This window comes from Silurus meridionalis, chromosome 23, assembly GCF_014805685.1.
Source record: "Silurus meridionalis isolate SWU-2019-XX chromosome 23, ASM1480568v1, whole genome shotgun sequence".
NCBI classification, from domain to species: Eukaryota; Metazoa; Chordata; class Actinopteri; order Siluriformes; family Siluridae; genus Silurus; species Silurus meridionalis.
In genome coordinates, this window is record NC_060906.1 from 796,968 (window position 1) to 816,619 (window position 19,652).

Genomic DNA, 19,652 nt, shown 5'->3' on the forward strand with positions numbered 1-19,652 from the left:
CCCCTGACAGCAACATCACTACAGTCACATTATTAGACATAATTAGAGTCACTGCATAGCTCCACTAAATCACAAAACATGGCATTTGTAACATACTACACCATTACTAGACCTCCCTGATAACACACTTCTTTGTGGGGGATGGTGTGGGAGAGGTCAGGTGCAAAAGGCTTCACCACCGCTTTTATTTATTTCCGCTGTTTAATATAGTGTCTGTCTGCTTGTTGCCCACGCAGAACATCTCTGGCGCACAAGCGCGCACACACACACACACCCTGCTCTCTCCTCCTTATATGCACTTTCCGATCACTGGAAAGAGAGAACAGTCGTTAGATCAAAACCAGCTTCAGGTGAGGCAATCCCCTGCCTACCTGCACCCGGCCCCGCCCTCCAATTACAAACCGACGCTCGGCTACGCCCCCGCTGCCACAGATGGATTTCTGAAAGATGTACTTTCAGTGTATTAAGTGACGTAAAAGTACATGGCCAATCTGAGTAAAGGCAACAGGAAACCTAAAAAAAAAATAAATAAATGAAGTTAAAGGCAAGGTAAAGGCAGAGTAACTTGTAATGAAGTTCACATGCTCATTTAGCATTAAATATTACCAATAAAATGAATTAATCCACAACTTTAACAATGAACAATACAATTGGTATTAACTGTTGAAAAAAATCTAATTATCATGCAAGTCATGTGAAAAATGTTTGGTGAACTACTTCTTTAAAAATGTAAACACGCAGCTTTAATCTGTACTATTCATTAACCTACACTTCAACGCTGTCTTTTAAAAGATGCACGCGCAGTGCACTCGCTGGCGACATTCCGAGCGGCTGTGTAATTAACGCTACGTTTGTATTTTCGCGCGGTGCTTACAGTTTGACGGTGTATTCAGTCAAAACTTGCCTTCCATATCCCGTTTTTTTCCCCTTCCTTCCAACATCTGGTGAACCCCATCTCGCCCCTTCCCGGCAATCCGATTTTACAGATCTAAAGTGCAAAATAACATTTTAGATGTTGGTTTTCAACACGAGGTGTTCAAAGCTACAGACGGTAGCTAAGAACTAACATGTTCTGCAAAGTAATATTAATTCAAGTAAACATCATGATTATAACTAATAAACAAGGAAACAAAAATATGCCTTAATTAATTACCTTAATCAGTAGATGCTCAAACCGTCTTCAGTCCATGAGCTTCAGCAAAGTGTGGGGGAGGGGAGTTGTGCTTCATTGCGCATGCCCAATGACATGTCTCAAACATTTCGAGTAATATTACTTAATTATTATTAGTAATCTCAAATATTTATTTTAACATTTTACCAATAATTAACTATTTTAGTAAACTCAATATTTTATTCAGATTTAAGTAAACATACTAGCATTTTTCTAGTGAAGTATACTATGACTTATTTCAACAGAGAATCAGAGACCATTTGAATTGAAAGTTTAAATGAGCAGAAAATTCCCTCGTGTGTGCTAAAGTACACCTGCACAATATCTGTGTGTACTGAGAAATTTGTCAGTTTTATGTACACATGGTCAATTAATGTTCCTTTTTCTGTTGTAGGTTCCTTAACATGTTGAATAAAACCCCTATCTGCCATAAAAGAGCACACAGAATTAGACTTTAATGCATCATTATTAAAGTCTCCCACAAGCACAATGTTATTTGAAATTGAAGGCAGCTGATCAATTAACCTGCCCAGATTTTCTTTAAAACTACACAAAGGGTATGTTTGTGGTCTATAAATAACACCAAGCAAAATATCATTTTCAGGAAAATGTGTCAACAGCCATTCTAAATTAAGATTTGGAATTGTTATAATAGTGTTTGGTACTCCACATGTTGTATAAACTCCAACTCCACCGTGTTGTTGTAGTTTCAAATCATTGAAAGGAGGACATTTACTTGTGTATGCAACACAACGAGGAATACCCACAAAGTTGTAGTTTTCTAAATGTACACTTTCAGGCAGATAGTGTTCTGGCAGCCATGTTTCAGTTACAGCAATACATGTTGAATAGACACATTTAAATCCTCTTTATTGCAACACAAACTCTGTACATTCAGTATAAACACAGAAAAGGAACTATCTTGTACTGTCACCAATGATTCATCATGTGCCATAAAAGATGGCATTTCTTGAAGAGCTTCACAAATCTGATCATTACAGAAAATGGCCTTTTCACTAAAGTCTTTAATTATTAACCCTGACAAACTCCTTACCCGCTCAAAGCTACATAAGCCTGACCAGGTGCAAACACTTTACACTAACGACAGCAGTATCAACAGTTAAACCCTGAACTTTATGTACTGTGCATGTCCATGCTAGTTTTAAAGGAAACTGACGCTGAAAACCAGCTTTCGTACAAACGTTTTCCTCTTCTACATATACACTCAAAAAAATAGCACTTTGGTTGAACATGATTCAATCGTGGACAGTGGTTCCACACGATTACACCACATTATCTTAACAAAACTGGATGATGTTAAACAAGCTCAACACATTGGTGTTCATTTAACATAAACAGATGATGTTGATTAAACTTGATTTAAATAGTTCTATTTAACTTGAATTAATGGTTTTTGTTGAACGTCAATGAATCATGATATCTTAAATTTAATCAATGATGTTAAGCCTATATTTTAACATCACTTTTAATGGATCCAATTTAGTCAAGTTAGTACTGCTAAATGTTATCAGCCCTGTTTTTCCTTTCCTTACTCCAATGACCTTTAAAAGATGACTACAGAGGCAGCAAATATGTAATAAATCCTTTACTAGGTAACAGTTTACAGCAGGTGCCATACTTTAACAATTTGTTTTTACAAAACACTTAAAAAAACACTTAAAAAACTAATGCATTTGTAAGCTACAGTTTTCTGACATAACACAAATGTGTACAGAAACTTTCTTTTACACAGCAACTAGTGAACTTGCTGCTTCCTATTTGTCCATGACCACGTGCACATGACTGCATGTGCTTTTAAGAAAAACAATGTTTAAAAATATATTTTTAACTAAGAACAAAAACTCAATACATTCAAAGCAGTGTAGCATGAGCATAACATGAAACAACTCCTAAATGAAACAAACATGTTCACATTTCTACATGTACAACAAATGCAGGGTAACCCATTAATAACTAGCATAGTGTTTGCTTTTAATATTTTTTTATTAGATTGCTACACACTGTCAGAAAAAAAACCTTAATTTTTAGGGTACAAGTGGCCGTCACTGGGGTGGTACCCTCAAAGGTACCTTTTTGTACCTTTAAAGCAAGGTACAGAATTGTACCTTATAGCTTTGTACCATTTAAGGAACAATTTTGTACCCCACACTGTCAGAAAAAAGGTACAAAAGTGTACCTTTTAGGGTACAAGTGGCCGTCACTGGGGTGGTACCCTCAAAGGTACAGTTTTGTACCTTTTAAAGCAAGGTACAAAATTATACCTTATAACTTTGTACCATATAAGGAACAATTTTGTACAACAAGGTACAATTGTGCATTTTGAAAAGATCACAAAATTGTACCTTATTAAAAGGATTCCCAGGGTATACCCCAATGAAAGCAGTTTTGATCCTATGTGGGCGAAAAAATATCTTAAACTGGCTTACAGACATGCAGATTTTACAGATGCAATTTTATTTATAAACTTTCTATTTCAAAGAGAATTACTTAAAATGTATTGCATCATACCACAACAGCAGGTGCAAGAATAGACAAGTTCATAGCACACAAAAGCTCATCAGACATTAAATATAAACAGAGATATAAAACAGTTTTAAAACAGCAACCTCTTCAATAAAATTAACAGGAATACAAGAAATTGTCTTTACACTAGAATCCTTACAAATCAAATCAGAAAAAATACAAGAACTGATATATAGCTAATTATTAGGCTATGTCATGTGCTGCACATTGAAGTTAATAGCAAAGGGCATTTCAGCAAGAATACCTACTGCTAATAAATAATTTGTCATCAACACTGTAGGTATCTAGTGCCTGGTAATCAACCTCCTCACCTGGTGAAAGGACAGTCCATTCATTTTCATATTTCACACAGTATGAATAATAATGATGACAAAAGGATTCCGGTATTAACAGCTTGCCACACAATAACCAGTCTGTGTCCATGTTAAGAATGTACTTAATCTGAAAAAATAACGGAACTTCTTCTGCATGGAGGTGACCCACAGTAAACACATCTTTAACACAATATTTGACATCATTAATCTCTACTTCTGTTACTCGTTGAAGCTGTTTGCCTTCAAAATTGACATGGCTGTACTTCTTGTTCACACTTATTGAATGCTGGAGAGCTGAAGGTAAAGACTGAAAGGGTGTGTTCACACAACATCCAGCAACTTTCTCATATTCCCCCAACATATTAACAGAAGACAATTCCCAACATTGTCTATGCTGATGTCGGTTACTTAAAGTGGATGAAATGTTAATGAAATTTTTACAAGCGCTAGCGACCTGTTTGAAATATTGATGTTTGCCTTCAAACCTTAAACACCATAAAGAACGCAAAGGCCCATAGCATAGCATCAAACGAGAGTAATGGATTAAATAATGACATTTTGGCGTAAGAACATCACCAAACTCTTTAACTGTACATGACAAAACTCAGAAACTAAGAGATCAAGAGTGGGAAGCCATTCTTTTTTTACAACTGGTGCCATTATAATGTCAGAAATTTCACGACAAAGTAAGTAGACATGCCAATAGCTACAGCCCTCTGGGATTCTGTGTGCTACCAAAAAGGGCAGTAGGCGAAATAAACACCATTTCTGTGTGGCAGACCCTACTACATTCAAGTTGTGTAGAAGTTTTTCAGAAAGAGGAACAGGCTTGTTTTTTATCATTCTGTCCAAAAGTAAGTTTCCTCAGCTCCTCGTTAAACTCTTGTATGGTTATGACTTTTCTCTGTGAGCTTTACTTAAAACAAGGCGCAACACTAGAGGAACTACACCTTCTAAAAGTCATGCATCACATCCGGAGGAAGTGAGGTAGTGACATCAAAGTAGTCCAGTTTGTCAAAAGGACAGTCTCTGGTAACACCATAAATGGCTTTCGTGTCAGGATTTTCCTTTACACACTCCAAGTGGTATCTGTGGACATCAGTAGTTCTTAAAACAAAGTCAGATTCATTAAAACATCTCTTAATGTTGCTATGTGTGGCCATGCAGTATCTACAAATTCTACCAACATTAAATGACATGCTGAATCCACCTATTAAGTGAGAGGAAAGGTTATCAGCAGATACAACTGCAACAGCTGCACGAACATTTTTTTCCACACCATCAACAAGTACATTAATTCCTTCTGATGAAAGCTTTTTAAGATCATCTATGAATGGCTTCAAAATTTCATCTAATCCAAATTGTTTCACAAGGCTATAGCGAGCAAGTAAAGCTAAATGAATATGTTTTAACTGAGAACAATACTTTGTACCTATATTTCCAATTGTATAGTAAAATGCACAGAGTTTGTGTTTGTTACGTTTTGAACCCAGAGGATTACACACCTCAAACTCGTCTTCATAAAGATGCAGTCTCAGAGCTTGTGGGTTATTTGCAAAGAATTTGTGGTTTTTGAAATGAAGTCCATCTCGATAATCTTTTAGAACAAGTTCATCTTTTTCAGTGTTGAACTCAGTTTGTATCTGGTCCCAGATGTCCTCATGGGAACAGTATTTTCTCAATACCTCACATATAGGAATGTACGAGTAACTTCCAGTCTTATTACCATACGTGTCTCTTAGTGTATACTGCACAGGCTCAGTCAACTCAAATTTTGATTTGCAATACTCTTTGAACATGTGTGGAGACCTAACAAGTCTCGAGGCCTCTGAAAAAAAGTCAGGGGACTGTAGCACTTCTTGAAGTTCTGGGGATGCAGCAAGATCAAATCCATTTTCTTTTAGATGATATGCAAGAAATGAGTCATAGTTTTCTTTGAAAAAACTAAATAAGAAATTTACATCATCTAAAATTTCTTGCTGCACTGACTGAGGCAGGTGATTTTTCTCTGCATTTCAGAACAAAGGCACATAGGTTCTCTCTAAATTGCTGAAACAGCTCCTTCATGTTTGGAGGGGCAGACAGTACAACACTATCATTAGGACATTCTTCCTCAACATCCTCAAAGAAAGGAAGAGGATCATCAGTCATAGTCTGTTGTAACACCGTATGTTTATGCTTTCGGTAAACGTGACATCTAAAGGACTCATACTTTGAAAATGTTCTCTGACAGTCATTAAGACCACAAGTTATTGAAAAATTTGCCTCATGTGCATGAATGAGACCAATGTGCTGGATTAATTTGACAATTGTGAATGTTCTCCGAGAGCATTTAGGACAACAGAAGGGGCGAGGCATTTTTGCAGATGTTACTGTAAAAGGTTGATTACTCTGGTAACTGGAGTAAGTAGAGGCTTGTCACCATCCACAGTAAGTTTCAAAACATACCGCTGAAGAAACACCAGAGTGTTCTTCAAGTGAGGTGGATATGTCAAATTGAAGACAAAATAGGCACAGAATGCAGAAAGAACCCCTTCGTCCACACCGCTAGCCCGGCAGATCTCTATCCCATCAACTCTGATGACAGCAGTGACTCTTCTTGTAAGCACAGTTTTCCAGTCAGTGGTTTCCTGTACTTGAACAGTTGGATATGGTGAAGATGGGTCACTCTAAAAAGACAAAAGCACAAATAAGATTTTATATCAGTCAAATTTTATGATCATACAGGTTAAATGTGCCCTAGAATGAAAAATTGAATTAACCTTGGCACCTTGGCAAATATCGTGAGTCTCAAACACTATTGCTTCCTCCTTTCATATGTAAATCTTGTGCATGAAAACACCACGGAAAAATAGGCGAATCTCAACATAACACCGACTGTAACGCAACCACCGGAATGTACGCCTAGCATTTGCATATGCCAGCCAATGACTTGCAAGTTCGAATCAGGAGAACGAACTCCAGAGGAAGTCTGGTGATTCTGCAGACGGAAAACAGCAGCATTCTTACAGCGTCACTCAGCTCGCTCTGGCTACTCTGGTTATCTCTGTATGTATGTAAACCTATTAATAGCCACACAAATGTTGTTCAGGCAACGCGTACATTGATTATCTTCACTGCATATAAAATAAAACGAAATAAAACAACCCTGCCTCTTTTCGTTTACATTTAAAAAAATATTAAGCCTATTAATAAGTGGTCCACGCAATAAGTGTGCATATATGATTATCTTCACTGTAATAAAATTAAATATGACATAAAACACAACTCTCGTTTCGTTAAGTTTTAATGATCAAAGAAATAACTTCACTTTACCTCAGCCAAAACAAATAGCCAAGGAACAATTGATAGATCCATGAGGCCAAAGATCGCCGCGATAGATATGCACAAGACGGATTATAACTCATGTTCAACCACTACAGAAACATCAGAGCCAGCGGCAGACGTCAGAAGGACTAGCCGAGAAAAGGCTGCTCTAGCCAGGCTTAATGAGCGCTGAGCGCCCAGTGGCCGACTGGATCTCGCAACTCCAAAAACTGCAGATCAAAATTTCAAATAGGTGCTCTCTTTATAAATAAACCACAGATTTTAGCTTTAAACAAGTACATTTTTACTGAAACAGGCTCAAACATATAAGGTTGGATCAATGCCTAATCTCTCCACCGTCATGCCGCAACTGACTATGCAATGAAACAGCCAATCAGAGCAGAGCTCACATTACTATTCATGACCCTTCCAAATAAGGCAATATCAGCCCATTTCATTCTAGGGACAATTTCTAGGGTTGTAAATGGACCTGTAAAACCATATCTGGACATTTTTTGCCCTTAAATAAGCCACATACACTCTATGTAGATATCAGGGAACAATTTAACTAATCTGCATTAAGAGTAAGATGATTATTATTCAGTAAATGTTTTAAAAATTATAAAATGCATTTATGATAGACAGAGAAACATGCGCATACCTCCCAAGCACAATGAAGTGTTCAAGCTTTTCTCTGAACAAGACTGGCAACATGAGAAGTGCTGCTTTGAAATCAATTCCTGAAACAAAAGAAAACACATGATACTGACTAATGTTCCCTCTAATTTTTTTTCTTACTGAGCAAAACTTTTCTCTATTGAGCGGACATTTTTGACCACCTGAACTTGTACAGTGTACATAAACACACAAAAAAATGTAATTGTAACTTTTAAATAATGTGCCATTTCTATTTTATTTGACCCCTGATGTAACTTAGTGATATATTAAATCATTTTCGAAAACAATCAGTTCAGTCACTAAATTAAGCATGTTAGGTGACTTTTATTTCTTTTTTTTTTTTTTTTTTTTACAGTACTGTGTTAACTAGTCTTTACTAAGAAATTCTATTTTAAAAATCTTCCAGGACAGTTTAATTCTTTATAATAATAATATGAGCAGTTACACTGAGATGGTTTGGACAACTTTAATGTGTTTTGTATAGGCTAGTCAATTATTAGCAATAGACAGCATTAAACCATTAACATTAAATGTTTGTTGAATTTCCACGATTTTTCTATATCAGGGGGTTTCAAACTTTTTAATGGCAAGGCTTTATTAGGCTTACAATATAATATAATAAAATTTAAAGATAATTGAAGTAGGCCTATTAAAACATATCGGTTATAACTATTTAAACTGATATATTATCAGTTTGCTTCAATTTGTTTTACTATTATATTATTATAATATGAAAACAAACTGAAGCATTTAACAGATTATAGCTATTAACAAATCAAGAAAAGTGAACATGTGAACTCTTTAATAGTTATCCTAACATCCATGAAACCAACACCATACACACGTTTGCACGCAACACCTGTGATGACGTTATATTTCACATGTCTTTGCATTTTGCGTTGCCTCTCGTATTGAGCCATTGATACAGACATGATATACAACCTGACTGAGCCTTGAAAGTGGTGCGTAGCCATCAATGGTGGGGCAGAAAGCTGTCAGATTTCATTAAAAATATCTTCATTTGTGTTACAAAGATGAACAAAAGTCTTGTAGGTTTGGATGAGTAATTAATGACAGAATTCTCAGTTTAGGGTGAACTAACCCTTTAATAAATAGGATAAGATTAAAAACGTCAATTACCATTATGGTCTTCAACGAGATTCTTCTCTAGCTTCTATGAGCGGCTTTGCTAAAGAGATTTCCATAAGCAAGTTGTAGCACACTGGATGCAATGTTTCCAAAGCTTTCTTGAAAGTGCCGGCAAAGATTAACAGACTTGTACAGGAAACCAATTTCTTGATAAAGCTGAAATTTGTTAAAAAGACACAAACATAAGAAAGTCAGAATTTTTTATACAGTTTCAGTGTCCTACATGTTAATGGGTTTGTGTACTTTTATAATTTCCACACTTACCCTGATGAACTCTTCAAAACGGATATTTGTTGACAGCATCTTCAACAGTCATCCCACCAATAATCTCCTTACGCCTCCAGGCAAAGGTCCTCCTCATTCGCTCTTCAACAATACGAGCATCTGGCTGTGTCTTTCGATATTGGTCCTGTAGGACTTTCACATGTCCCTCTATTGAGGTAGCATCCTCTCCAGCAACATCCATGTCCTTGTACACAGACAAAACAATCAGGTAGAATATTATTTCTAACTTCTTGGCAAGAAAATAAAGAAAATGTTTGCCTTTTCACGGTGTCTTGTCACTCGTTATAATGATAAATTTGAGAACAATACACTGGCAACATGTACCATTGTAAAAAGATTATAAATGTATGCTCTCACCATAGGCCTTTTCATTTGTTTGCAAGTGCTTTTTTCAGGTTCCTGAGACTTTTTTTGAATGACCAAACTTCTGTTTAAGTCTTTTCACTTCTTCAACATCAGCCAAAGGTGTCCGTTCAAATTTAAACTTGCGTTTCAGAGACATGTGCCATGTGTGCTATTTAAAAACATATTTTGGCAAAAGAAGAAGAAGAAAAAAGGTTTTACACAAAATTAACTGTATGACTAGAACCAAGAGTAGGATATTAAGATTTACTCCTCTACTTACATATCCATTGCCCTCTTTGTCCTTTAAAAAGGGGTACCTCAGAATAAGGGCCTTAGCCACTTGAACATACTCTTCATTAGTCGGATACCTGCAAAACATTTTAAACACGAGTGTAGCGTTTACTTTTGTTTAAAATGTAATTAAAATGTAAAACCTTGGGCACAGTTAATGGGGAATACTTACATACTGTACTGAGCCATGCTTTCATACAATGTTCTTATAATTTTGATCCTATCGGATGCTGCAAGTTTGCTTTGTTTTTGGTCCAACTTAGCCTGAACATCAAAAGGAAACTTAGGAACTTCAAAAAGTGCAGGATAAGCTGCTGATGGGCTGATATTACTATGGTAAAAAGAGAAAGTAATAATTAGGCAATGAAATGTTACAGGGATACATAAAGTATGACAAATACTATAAAGTACCAGTTCTTACTACTGAAAAGACAGATGAATACATTCATTAACAAATAACAATAACTTTGTTATAGTATAGGCCAGTGGTACCCAATCACATTCCTGAGGGGCTCCAACACTGCACATTTTGCATATCTTCTCAATCAAACACACCTGGATTAAGGTTATCAGTATAGGGATGCGCCAATCCAATACTCAGTCTCCGTATCAGCTCCGATAAAATACCAACCACGATACCAATTCAGTACTGAAATTTTAAAAATTTGATGCTTTGAGCACTGTTGAACTGGAATCGTAAACACCTCTGGCCATTGTGCTCACGCACATCGGATGCGTCTGTGATTGGCTACAATGATCAATGCACAAGAGTGTTTGAAAGCACAAGGAAGTGTTTGAAAATGCTTTGAAAGCGGGAGTGCTTGAAAGCACAAGCAGGCATCAATCAGCGGACCGGTAGGCTGATAGACGCCTGATTTCAAACGTTTCAGACTCGATCGGAATCGGACGTTACCTCCCGATCAGGACTCGGATATATATGTATACATAATAATATATTAATATATAATATATAATAATATTTTAAATTATATTTAAATATAATTTAAATATAATTAAATTATTATATATTAATATGAGAAGGGTATGACTGTCTGGTGGTACTGACAACACAGGATGGAAGAACCATTAGTTGTTTTACCTTTTTTTTGTAAACGGCGTGTGTCTCAATCAGCTCCCTAGTTCAGTAGTCAGGGCACTGATCAGGGAATCAGCCACATTCACTTTCATACTGATTCACGACCTAGGGAACTAGGGAGCTGATCGAGACGCAGGGTTAGTATTTGCACGTTCAAGTTGTAAACACCGAATCTGTACTTCCGCCTATGTCAAGCGTGACCTTTTCAACGTAATTGCGTATTACGTGACGTCATGAACGCGCATCCGAGAACAGAGCAAGGAGAACATTTGTGCTTATAAAACTTAATTTTTTTTTTATTTTTAAAAAATGACAGATCGTTTCGCTAGATAAGACCCTTATTCCTCGTCTGGTATCGTTTAAAGCCTTTTGAAGCTGCACTGAAACCGTCTGGTGCCCATTCAAGCCCATTGTATGGAGAAAAATCCTGGAATGTTTTCATCAAAAACCTTAATATCTTTTCGACTGAAGAAAGAAAGACGTGAACATCTTGGATGACATGGAGGTGAGTAAATTATAAGCAAAAGTTTATTTAAAAGTGAACTAATCCTTTAATATGGTTTGTTTAAAATAGCAACGTGGAAAACAGACAGAGTTCAGATAATGTATGTTTCAGTCGATGGATGCACAAAACGTTACAACAACGATAATCAAAAAGCATGGACAAAACAGTCACTCTTTGTAAACTGTTTACTGCGAGTGCCGTATGCTCTAATGTCCAGTCATTTACGCCGTCATCACCCGGGTGTTAAAAGCGCGCGAGCGCAGGTGAGACCTGAACAGCACACGTTGCTATCTGTGTTTAAACTAACTTATTTAAGCCTTGCTGATTTAAACCTTCAAGAACAAGACGCGAAAGAGAACTCGCGCGCGCTGTGAGAAGATTTGTGTGCGCTCATCCGAAGCGCGCAAATACTGAGTTCTCTTTCAAGTCTTGCGCTTCGGTGGCCACATTTATACAAAAAATGATGTCAACATGCCCGTCCTAGCGAGTATCCTAGCAAACATAGTCGGTTATGTCTTAAGTGAACGTATATTAGTCGAGAAAGACAGCGCATGTGTAACAGTATACTGGATCGTGCATGTCTTATAGGGAAAAAAAAACTATTCCTGCTGCCTGTTTTTAATGTTAAATCAAACAACAAATAACAAAGATCACTCACTGCTCTTGACTGAACAGTTTTTGTAACTTCAATAATGATTAATCTTTATTTATTTTATACAGTAAAGATAATATGCAGTGATATTTTATATTTAATTACTATTTGATTACTGTTAGATACCTGAAAAACCTGAAAAGCACTGTTCCTGGATCCGTTTTTTCGCTCTTCTTTATTCTTTTTTATGTAGGCTATTATAGAAGTATCGGATCGGGACTCAGTATCGGCAGATACTCAAAATCAAATGACTCGGACTCGAGGGCAAAAAAACGTGATCGGGACATCCCTAGAATCGATACAGTATCGCCAAACATAATATTGCGATATTCACGTGTAACAATATTTTCTAACACTAACTTTCAGAATAGTTTCCTGAAACAAATGAAACAATATTAAATATTAAATGACAACAACCTTGCTCCAGCTGAAGACTGAAAAAGGCATTCTGCAGGCACAGGTTCAAGCGTTAATGTCACCATTTCCTTCATCTGTTGGACAAATCGGTGGAATTTTGCCTGCTTCTTAAATGATCCCTCAAAGAGGAATGAAACCATTGACTCCGTCAGCCCAATGTCAACAGTCTCTCCATCTACATCATTGTCTATAACATAAAAGAGATCATGAAAAGTACAATTGAATTACCCATCATTAGAACCATGCACTAAACCAGTATATTTGAAGCTGGAACACGGCACCATTGCCTGTCAGGTAAAATACACACTCAAAAATGGTAACCAGTGGGGAATACTTTACAGGGCTAACAAATAAATTCTGAAATGAAATTAAGATTAAAATAGAGAATAAAATAATAAAACATGGAAATTACATGAACCCTAACAGACAGCTGAATTTGTCAATTGCAGTGACACAGGGCTCCAGACTAACATTTGAGAGCAGTGGCACCAGTGCCACTAAGTTCTACAGACAGAGCGCCAGCACCTGATTTGGTGGCGCTGCAGGAAAATGTATCACTAAGTTAAAGCTGCTGTCCGCGATTTTCGCCCTCTAGCGGTTAATAAACAGGGTAGGTTGCACCAGCCATTTGTAAGTTTTTTCTTAAATTGGAACAAAGTCCACACTAGTGGCTTAGTAACTACTAGCTAGTTTGTACTTTATTCGGTTGCACCATTTGTACTTAAGGCAAGAACATAGCTAGTAGCTCGTAAGGTCTCCGTAAAATAATGCGTAGTCGCATAATATGATGTTTACCCTTAGTGATCCTTCAAGTACGTGAGGAGAAGTTGTTGAAATTCTGTGAATTTCAGTTTTTCCTTCATTCTGACTTATTTTGCCTCACGTAGCTAACAGTAAAAATAAGTTTCCATTAGGGATGCACCGATCCGCCTTTTTCGCTTCCGATACCTGGGATTCAGTATCGGCTCGGAAGGGAAAAAGGCAGATCGGTGCATCCCTACCTACTACTTAATCATAAATGTATTTATATGTAAATAACATTCAGAAACTGTATTTGAAACAAAATTATTAAGGATATATGGAAGCCCATTTCCGCCACAAAAAAAAAAAAAAAAAGATGCAAGTTTATATCTCACAATTGCAAGTTATAAAGTCAGAATTTGAGATATAAAGTAGCAATTGCGTGATATAAAGTCAGAATTCTGAGATATAAAGTCGCAATTGCGTGATATAAAGTCAGAATTTGAGATATAAAGTAGCAATTGCGTGATATAAAGTCAGAATTTGAGATATAAAGTAGCAATTGCGTGATATAAAGTCAGAATTCTGAGATATAAAGTCGCAATTGCGTGATATAAAGTCAGAATTTGAGATATAAAGTAGCAATTGCGTGATATAAAGTCAGAATTTGAGATATAAAGTAGCAATTGCGTGATATAAAGTCAGAATTTGAGATATAAAGTCGCAATTGCGTGATATAAAGTCGCAATTATGTGATATAAAGTCAGAATTCTGAGATATAAAGTCGCAATTGCGTGATATAAAGTCAGAATTTGAGATATAAAGTCGCAATTGCGTGATAAAAGTCAGAATTCTGAGATATAAAGTCGCAATTCATCTTTTTTTTTTTTTTTTTGTGAAACGGGCTTCCATAAGGATAAATAAATACTGATACAAAAAAACATAAGAAATTACATTATTGATTATGACTGATTTTATTTGACATGCACGGAGTGATGGGACCGATGCATACAGCGCACTGTTTAACGGGATTGTGTTGAAGAGTGGCTAACAAAGTAATCTTTTCACATAATGTTCTCTTTCTTAAAATGTAAGAGAGTGTAAATGTCAGCAGCATCATATATGTGTAAAGAATGAAGTCTGTCAGGTAAAACAAGAGCTTATTGATGCAGGTCAGTCAGTCTGCTATTTATTCCAACCTTTACTTCTGATAGGAGGCTTCCGTAAATATTTAGTGTATACGTGAGTTACACTTCAAGTTTAATGGTGCAACACAAAAATATTTAGTAGTGCTTAAGTTGTAACTTAGTGCCCATTTACGTCAAAACTGGTCTACGTTGAAACTTGCGCACAGCTGGTGCAACCGGACCCAGAACTGCACGCGTCTTGCGGAGGAACATTCTAGCCGGAGCTACTTTTCTCCGTGAGTCACGCAGTTACTGTGATATTCTGCGGCGAGCCCTACCAGTCTGGTCTGAAATAGTCCGAATATAAACACTTATTATAAGTGTACCATAATGATTCAGGATAAGACAAAAACACGGTTTGGAAAAGGGATTCATGTTGTACATTCTCATTATATAATTTTGTAAATTTTAACACAAAAAGTTGCGGACTGCAGCTTTAATTTTAGAGATTGGCCAATTTTGACAATTCACAACCATCGGCATATCGACTATAGCATGAAAAAGGCCGATATAATAAACCGATGGTTGATTAATTAACTGCATGAAGACAATGAGCTGTATAATGTCTGCTGCATAATGCAACTGCTTTAATATCAAATATTATTTTTATATTATCAAGTGTGCTTAACAAATAAATAAATATTCGTACCGCCTCTGTGATGTAAATTGTACCTTACTTATTAATCACTTGATTTTAAGTTTGATGGCGGAGGGTTGCGTCGGGAAGTCTCATGCGGCCTAACAAAATGACGCAATCACAGGCAGGATATTTTTAGTCTCAAAATGTAAAAAAACTGAGATAACCACTAATTACAATGGCTAGCCCTGCCAATATATAGTGTCGGCCACAGTTTTTATCAAATAAATATGGTATGCGAGGCAAAGGTATGAAAGTTTATAGTCTATATCTGTTATCCTCGAGAAAAGCCTAAGTTAGATTTTCTTAAAACATCTCAACATGTGATAATAATCATACTCACCCTCAAATTTTTTCCTCTCCTCATCAGTGATTTCGATACCAAACTGCATAAGCTCCTTTATTAATTGTGTGGTATTCATTTTTCCCAACTCCATTCTGAACTTTTGAAGGCGCTTCCCAAATCCGTCGTACAACGGCCAGTCTGACGTCTGACGCATTAACTTACTTTTCGCGGGCTTTAAGCAGGGAAACATCGAATTAGACAAAATCAACATAACATAGCACAATACGTGAAGAAATATGAATATATAACATTATCTCGCATTTACCTGAAAAATGTGTCCAAAAAATGCTCGACGAAATCGTGTTCTGAAGTTCTGTCAGGACCGCGCCCGCGCGCGCACACTGATGAACGACGATCAAGCAGAGCGGGAAATTCTTAAAGCGACATCAATCGTAACGTTGAAAAAAAAAAAATTATACTAAATCACAACAAACATGAACAATTATTATACATATATTTAATTTAATAGAATCATTAATATGTTTGGAAATAAAATTTATTTTATTTTACAGACAGGATAGGCTAACGTTACATGAAGTGATGGTGAAGTATGTTCATTTATATAGCTAATATAGTCCTACAAAACATCTCACCATTTTATTTTTAACATTTAAAACTACTTAATATGTTGTCTTGCTCTTATTTTGACCTGACATACATTTAATTAATAAAGAAACAGACATAAGTTATTGGAGCTTAACTGAAAAAAAAAACGTTTCAAAAGGTACAAAATGGACCTTTCACATCTAAACCTAAAATGTTGTACCTTTATAAGCCATTTTGGGTACATATTTGTACCCTAAGGACCAATTGTGGACCTTTAAATGAGTTTTGTACCTCTAGGAACAAAATTGTACCAGCACTGTACCTTTTTTTCTGACAGTGTAAAGTAAACAGTCAAAGCTGCTTCAAGAACAACATTTATTACAACTGACAGCAAAGTACAAATTCTGTTGTTTCAGCAAATCTTCCACTCAATCCTGAATATTATATCTTTATAATATATATTATATTATTATTATTTTATATATAATATTTTAATACTAAAACAATGGCATCTATAAAACATCTAAACAAGGTTTGTGTTACATTCACAGAACTGGTCTACTCAAAACTTGTACAATTTACTAAAAAAAAAAAAAAACTTTTTACGTAACATTTACTGCCTAATTTCAAGTATTAATTATCTAGCAAAATCAATTAAAATCTACCTAATCCATGAAATGTTTGGTAAAAAAAATAAGAAATATTACTTAATTCTTTTTATTTTAGAAGTTAGATTTATTTGAATGATTTAGGTAAATTCTATTAGATATTTTCAGTGTGTAGCATTGCTGTACTAGAAATATTTAATAAATCTTATTTACTTTTTTAGGGTAAATTGCATTTACTGTTTTTTATTTTCTTTTGTAGTAATAATGAAGTAAACATTATTAATAATAATGATATTACCAAATAAATGTAATCACTTTGTGTATGCTTTAACACAAATCACTGTGGTTAATACAATTCAATTGTTTATTTTTTCCCAACGGTATCAAAACATTTAGCATAAAACAGATGTTAAATATGTTTATTAAAGATGTTAAACGCTCTAGATAAAAGTAAATGAAAACTGGCAAAAAAATGATAACTTTAACAAAACATATTCCCACCACTATTTGCCTTGAATAAAGTCAATTAAAAACACACAGTAGAAACACATCGATGCTTCTAAAGTCTGGTCTCTCTTGGTGACAGTAAGACCAGGTGGTTATGTAACCTTATTTTTAACCCAAAAGGTTACAATTTTATATTTTTAAACGTAAGTCAGAAAACCTGGATTCCCGGCAGTTGAATGGTGAATTGGCCGGAAGTATTCCTCTACTTAAACCAGTCTCTTATTACAATAAAGAAACCCCAATGAATGAAACACCAGAGTACAAATTCAAATTAGTAAATTAACAAACCATATTTATTTTTCTTATTCAAGTTTTACTGTTATTTTAGTTTTGCTGTGGTTTAAACAAAAATGTATGAAAACAGTAAACAACTGTAGAAGTGTGAAATATTTAGAAAATAAAATATTGGTATCAAAAGTAAAATTAAAGACCTCAAAACATATAAAGAGATACAAAAAAATACAATATAACAAAAACCCAAGTGCACAATATTACACAGTCTATCAGAAAAAACTCATTCCTGTATGCAATATATATATAAACCATCAACTCAGTCACATACACTAGCAGTGGTTTTGTTGGGGCCCAGTTGGTGCACATTCACAGTGTGAAGAGAAAGAAATCCTCTTAAGCACAAACTTGGAAAAATCACTTCCATCTATCCAAGGAAACCAAGATGAACAGAGAACAGCACCAACTCACTTAGCGTAGTGAATAATTCCCTCAGCATGGAGAGTCAGGTCGATCCGAGCACAGTGTAACCCTGCGATCTTTACAGCAGCAACACCGCAACACGTCCAGTCACAAAGTCCCAGATCCAACTAGATCCTGTCTGCATTCACTGTTCACACACGTGCTAATGCGATAGCCGCTAGGCCTTGATCACACGTGATGGTGGAGATGGTGTCTTATAAACATGGGGTGGCATAGAATAATCGCAACCTTTGAGAAAATCAAAGAAGAAAACCTGAACACAGTTCCGGTACAATTTGGGCCGTAATATTTTCAGGAATATACTCGGTCTCCAAAAGATTTTACCCTCTGTCTCCTGTAGCACACACGCACACACGCCCTGTGTGGTTCTCCTCTCTCCCGTGTTGTAACTCTCATGACCTTTAACCTTTTGGTCAACAGTTATTGGCCAACAATAATTTACATTTAACAAATTAATTTTCTGGATATAAAACAAAGCTATATCTGAACAAAAAAAACAATGTCATAAAATAAATAAATTGCCATAAAACATAGGAAACAAAGCACCTTTTTAAAGGTTCCTACAGTTATAAGGCATAAAACTGAAAACGCTACTAAAGATCAATTTAGTACAAATGGCAAAAGTACAAATTATGTACCAAAGTGCGGGAAACAATTTCAAAATTGGCTTTGGGGTATGCAAGGTTGAGGGCATAAATCAACCCCATAAGTAGTGCACAAGCTTTAGCCACGTTGTGACATCCTGGTAGGATCTCCCGGCCTTCGAGAATAACAGATACATCCACTGAATCCTCTACACCAGCTCCATAGACCACCAGAATCTTAAGGATGTGTTGCATGGTGTCACTGCGACTGTCCTCCTGCATATAATTAACAAGAAATATTACTTGGTTTGTACTGGGAAAACAACCCTCAAATAGTTTAGTAGAACATGGCATTAGATTAAGAATTGATGTGCCTCTTATTTCAGTTCAGGCTTAACTTTATGGTAACACAATTTAAAAAAGCTTTACCAGGCATTCTTCAAAAAGCTCCTCTTGTTTTTCGCCAAGGTACAGTATGAGGCTCCGGATAACAGCTTCACGCCTCACCTCAATGCTTTGCTTCTGTGAAGAGAATAATGTGGTCAACACATACTGAACTGTGCAAACGTCTTAGGCATGCTAGTATTTTTACCCCAAAAGAGGTTAAATACTGTTAAGTTCTTCTGAATGTAGTTTGTCTCAGTTTTCATGTAATAATACTAATAATAATTTGATGATGATGAGATCAGGTGTGTAGCACCGGCTGTTGTCAGACTCCTTGTGCATACAAAAATCTAACTGGATTATTACAAATAATGACAAAATGAATGTTTAAATATGTAAGCTGAAAATTCTTACTGGTACAATACAGCAAAGGAAAAATGTAACTGGCTTAAAACCTCTTTTTGGGGGTAAAATACTAGCACACCTAAGACTTTTGCACAGTACTGTAACTAAGCAGTGTTGTTCAGCATGCAGACTTAAGTCATTTTTTATACTGCAATAATTATACTGCAAGGTCAATAACATAATGAGACATCAGATACTTTGTTCTATCTAAAGATGAATATTTCCTGCTCTTACATTAGC

At 35.9% G+C, this 19,652-nt stretch overlaps 1 protein-coding gene across 1 annotated transcript; it reads right to left on the bottom strand.

Moving 5' to 3' along the window:
• Positions 1-6,109: 6,109 nt before the first annotated feature.
• LOC124377327 lies at positions 6,110-18,878 on the bottom strand. The gene is made up of 12 exons (XM_046836755.1): positions 18,678-18,878; positions 15,662-15,836; positions 12,742-12,973; positions 10,256-10,414; positions 10,073-10,160; positions 9,842-9,961; positions 9,447-9,631; positions 9,303-9,318; positions 9,154-9,187; positions 7,997-8,075; positions 7,874-7,876; positions 6,110-6,696 (listed from the first exon to the last, which is right to left on the bottom strand). Exons 1-12 carry the CDS (start codon positions 18,876-18,878, stop codon positions 6,399-6,401), a joined length of 1,590 nt encoding a protein of 529 aa, XP_046692711.1. The 3' UTR covers positions 6,110-6,398.
• Between the last annotated feature and the right edge of the window lie 774 nt (positions 18,879-19,652).

Coding starts and splice junctions, on each gene's coding strand:
- LOC124377327 (XM_046836755.1), bottom strand. CDS start 18,878: ATGCAACACATCCTTAAGATTCTGGTGGTCTATGGAGCTGGTGTAGAG. Junction 15,837..18,677: donor AAATTGTTTCCCGCACTTTG/GTACATAATTTG, acceptor CCCTGCTTAAAG/CCCGCGAAAAGTAAGTTAAT. Junction 9,632..9,841: donor CAAAAAAAGTCTCAGGAACC/TGAAAAAAGCAC, acceptor TCTGTGTACAAG/GACATGGATGTTGCTGGAGA.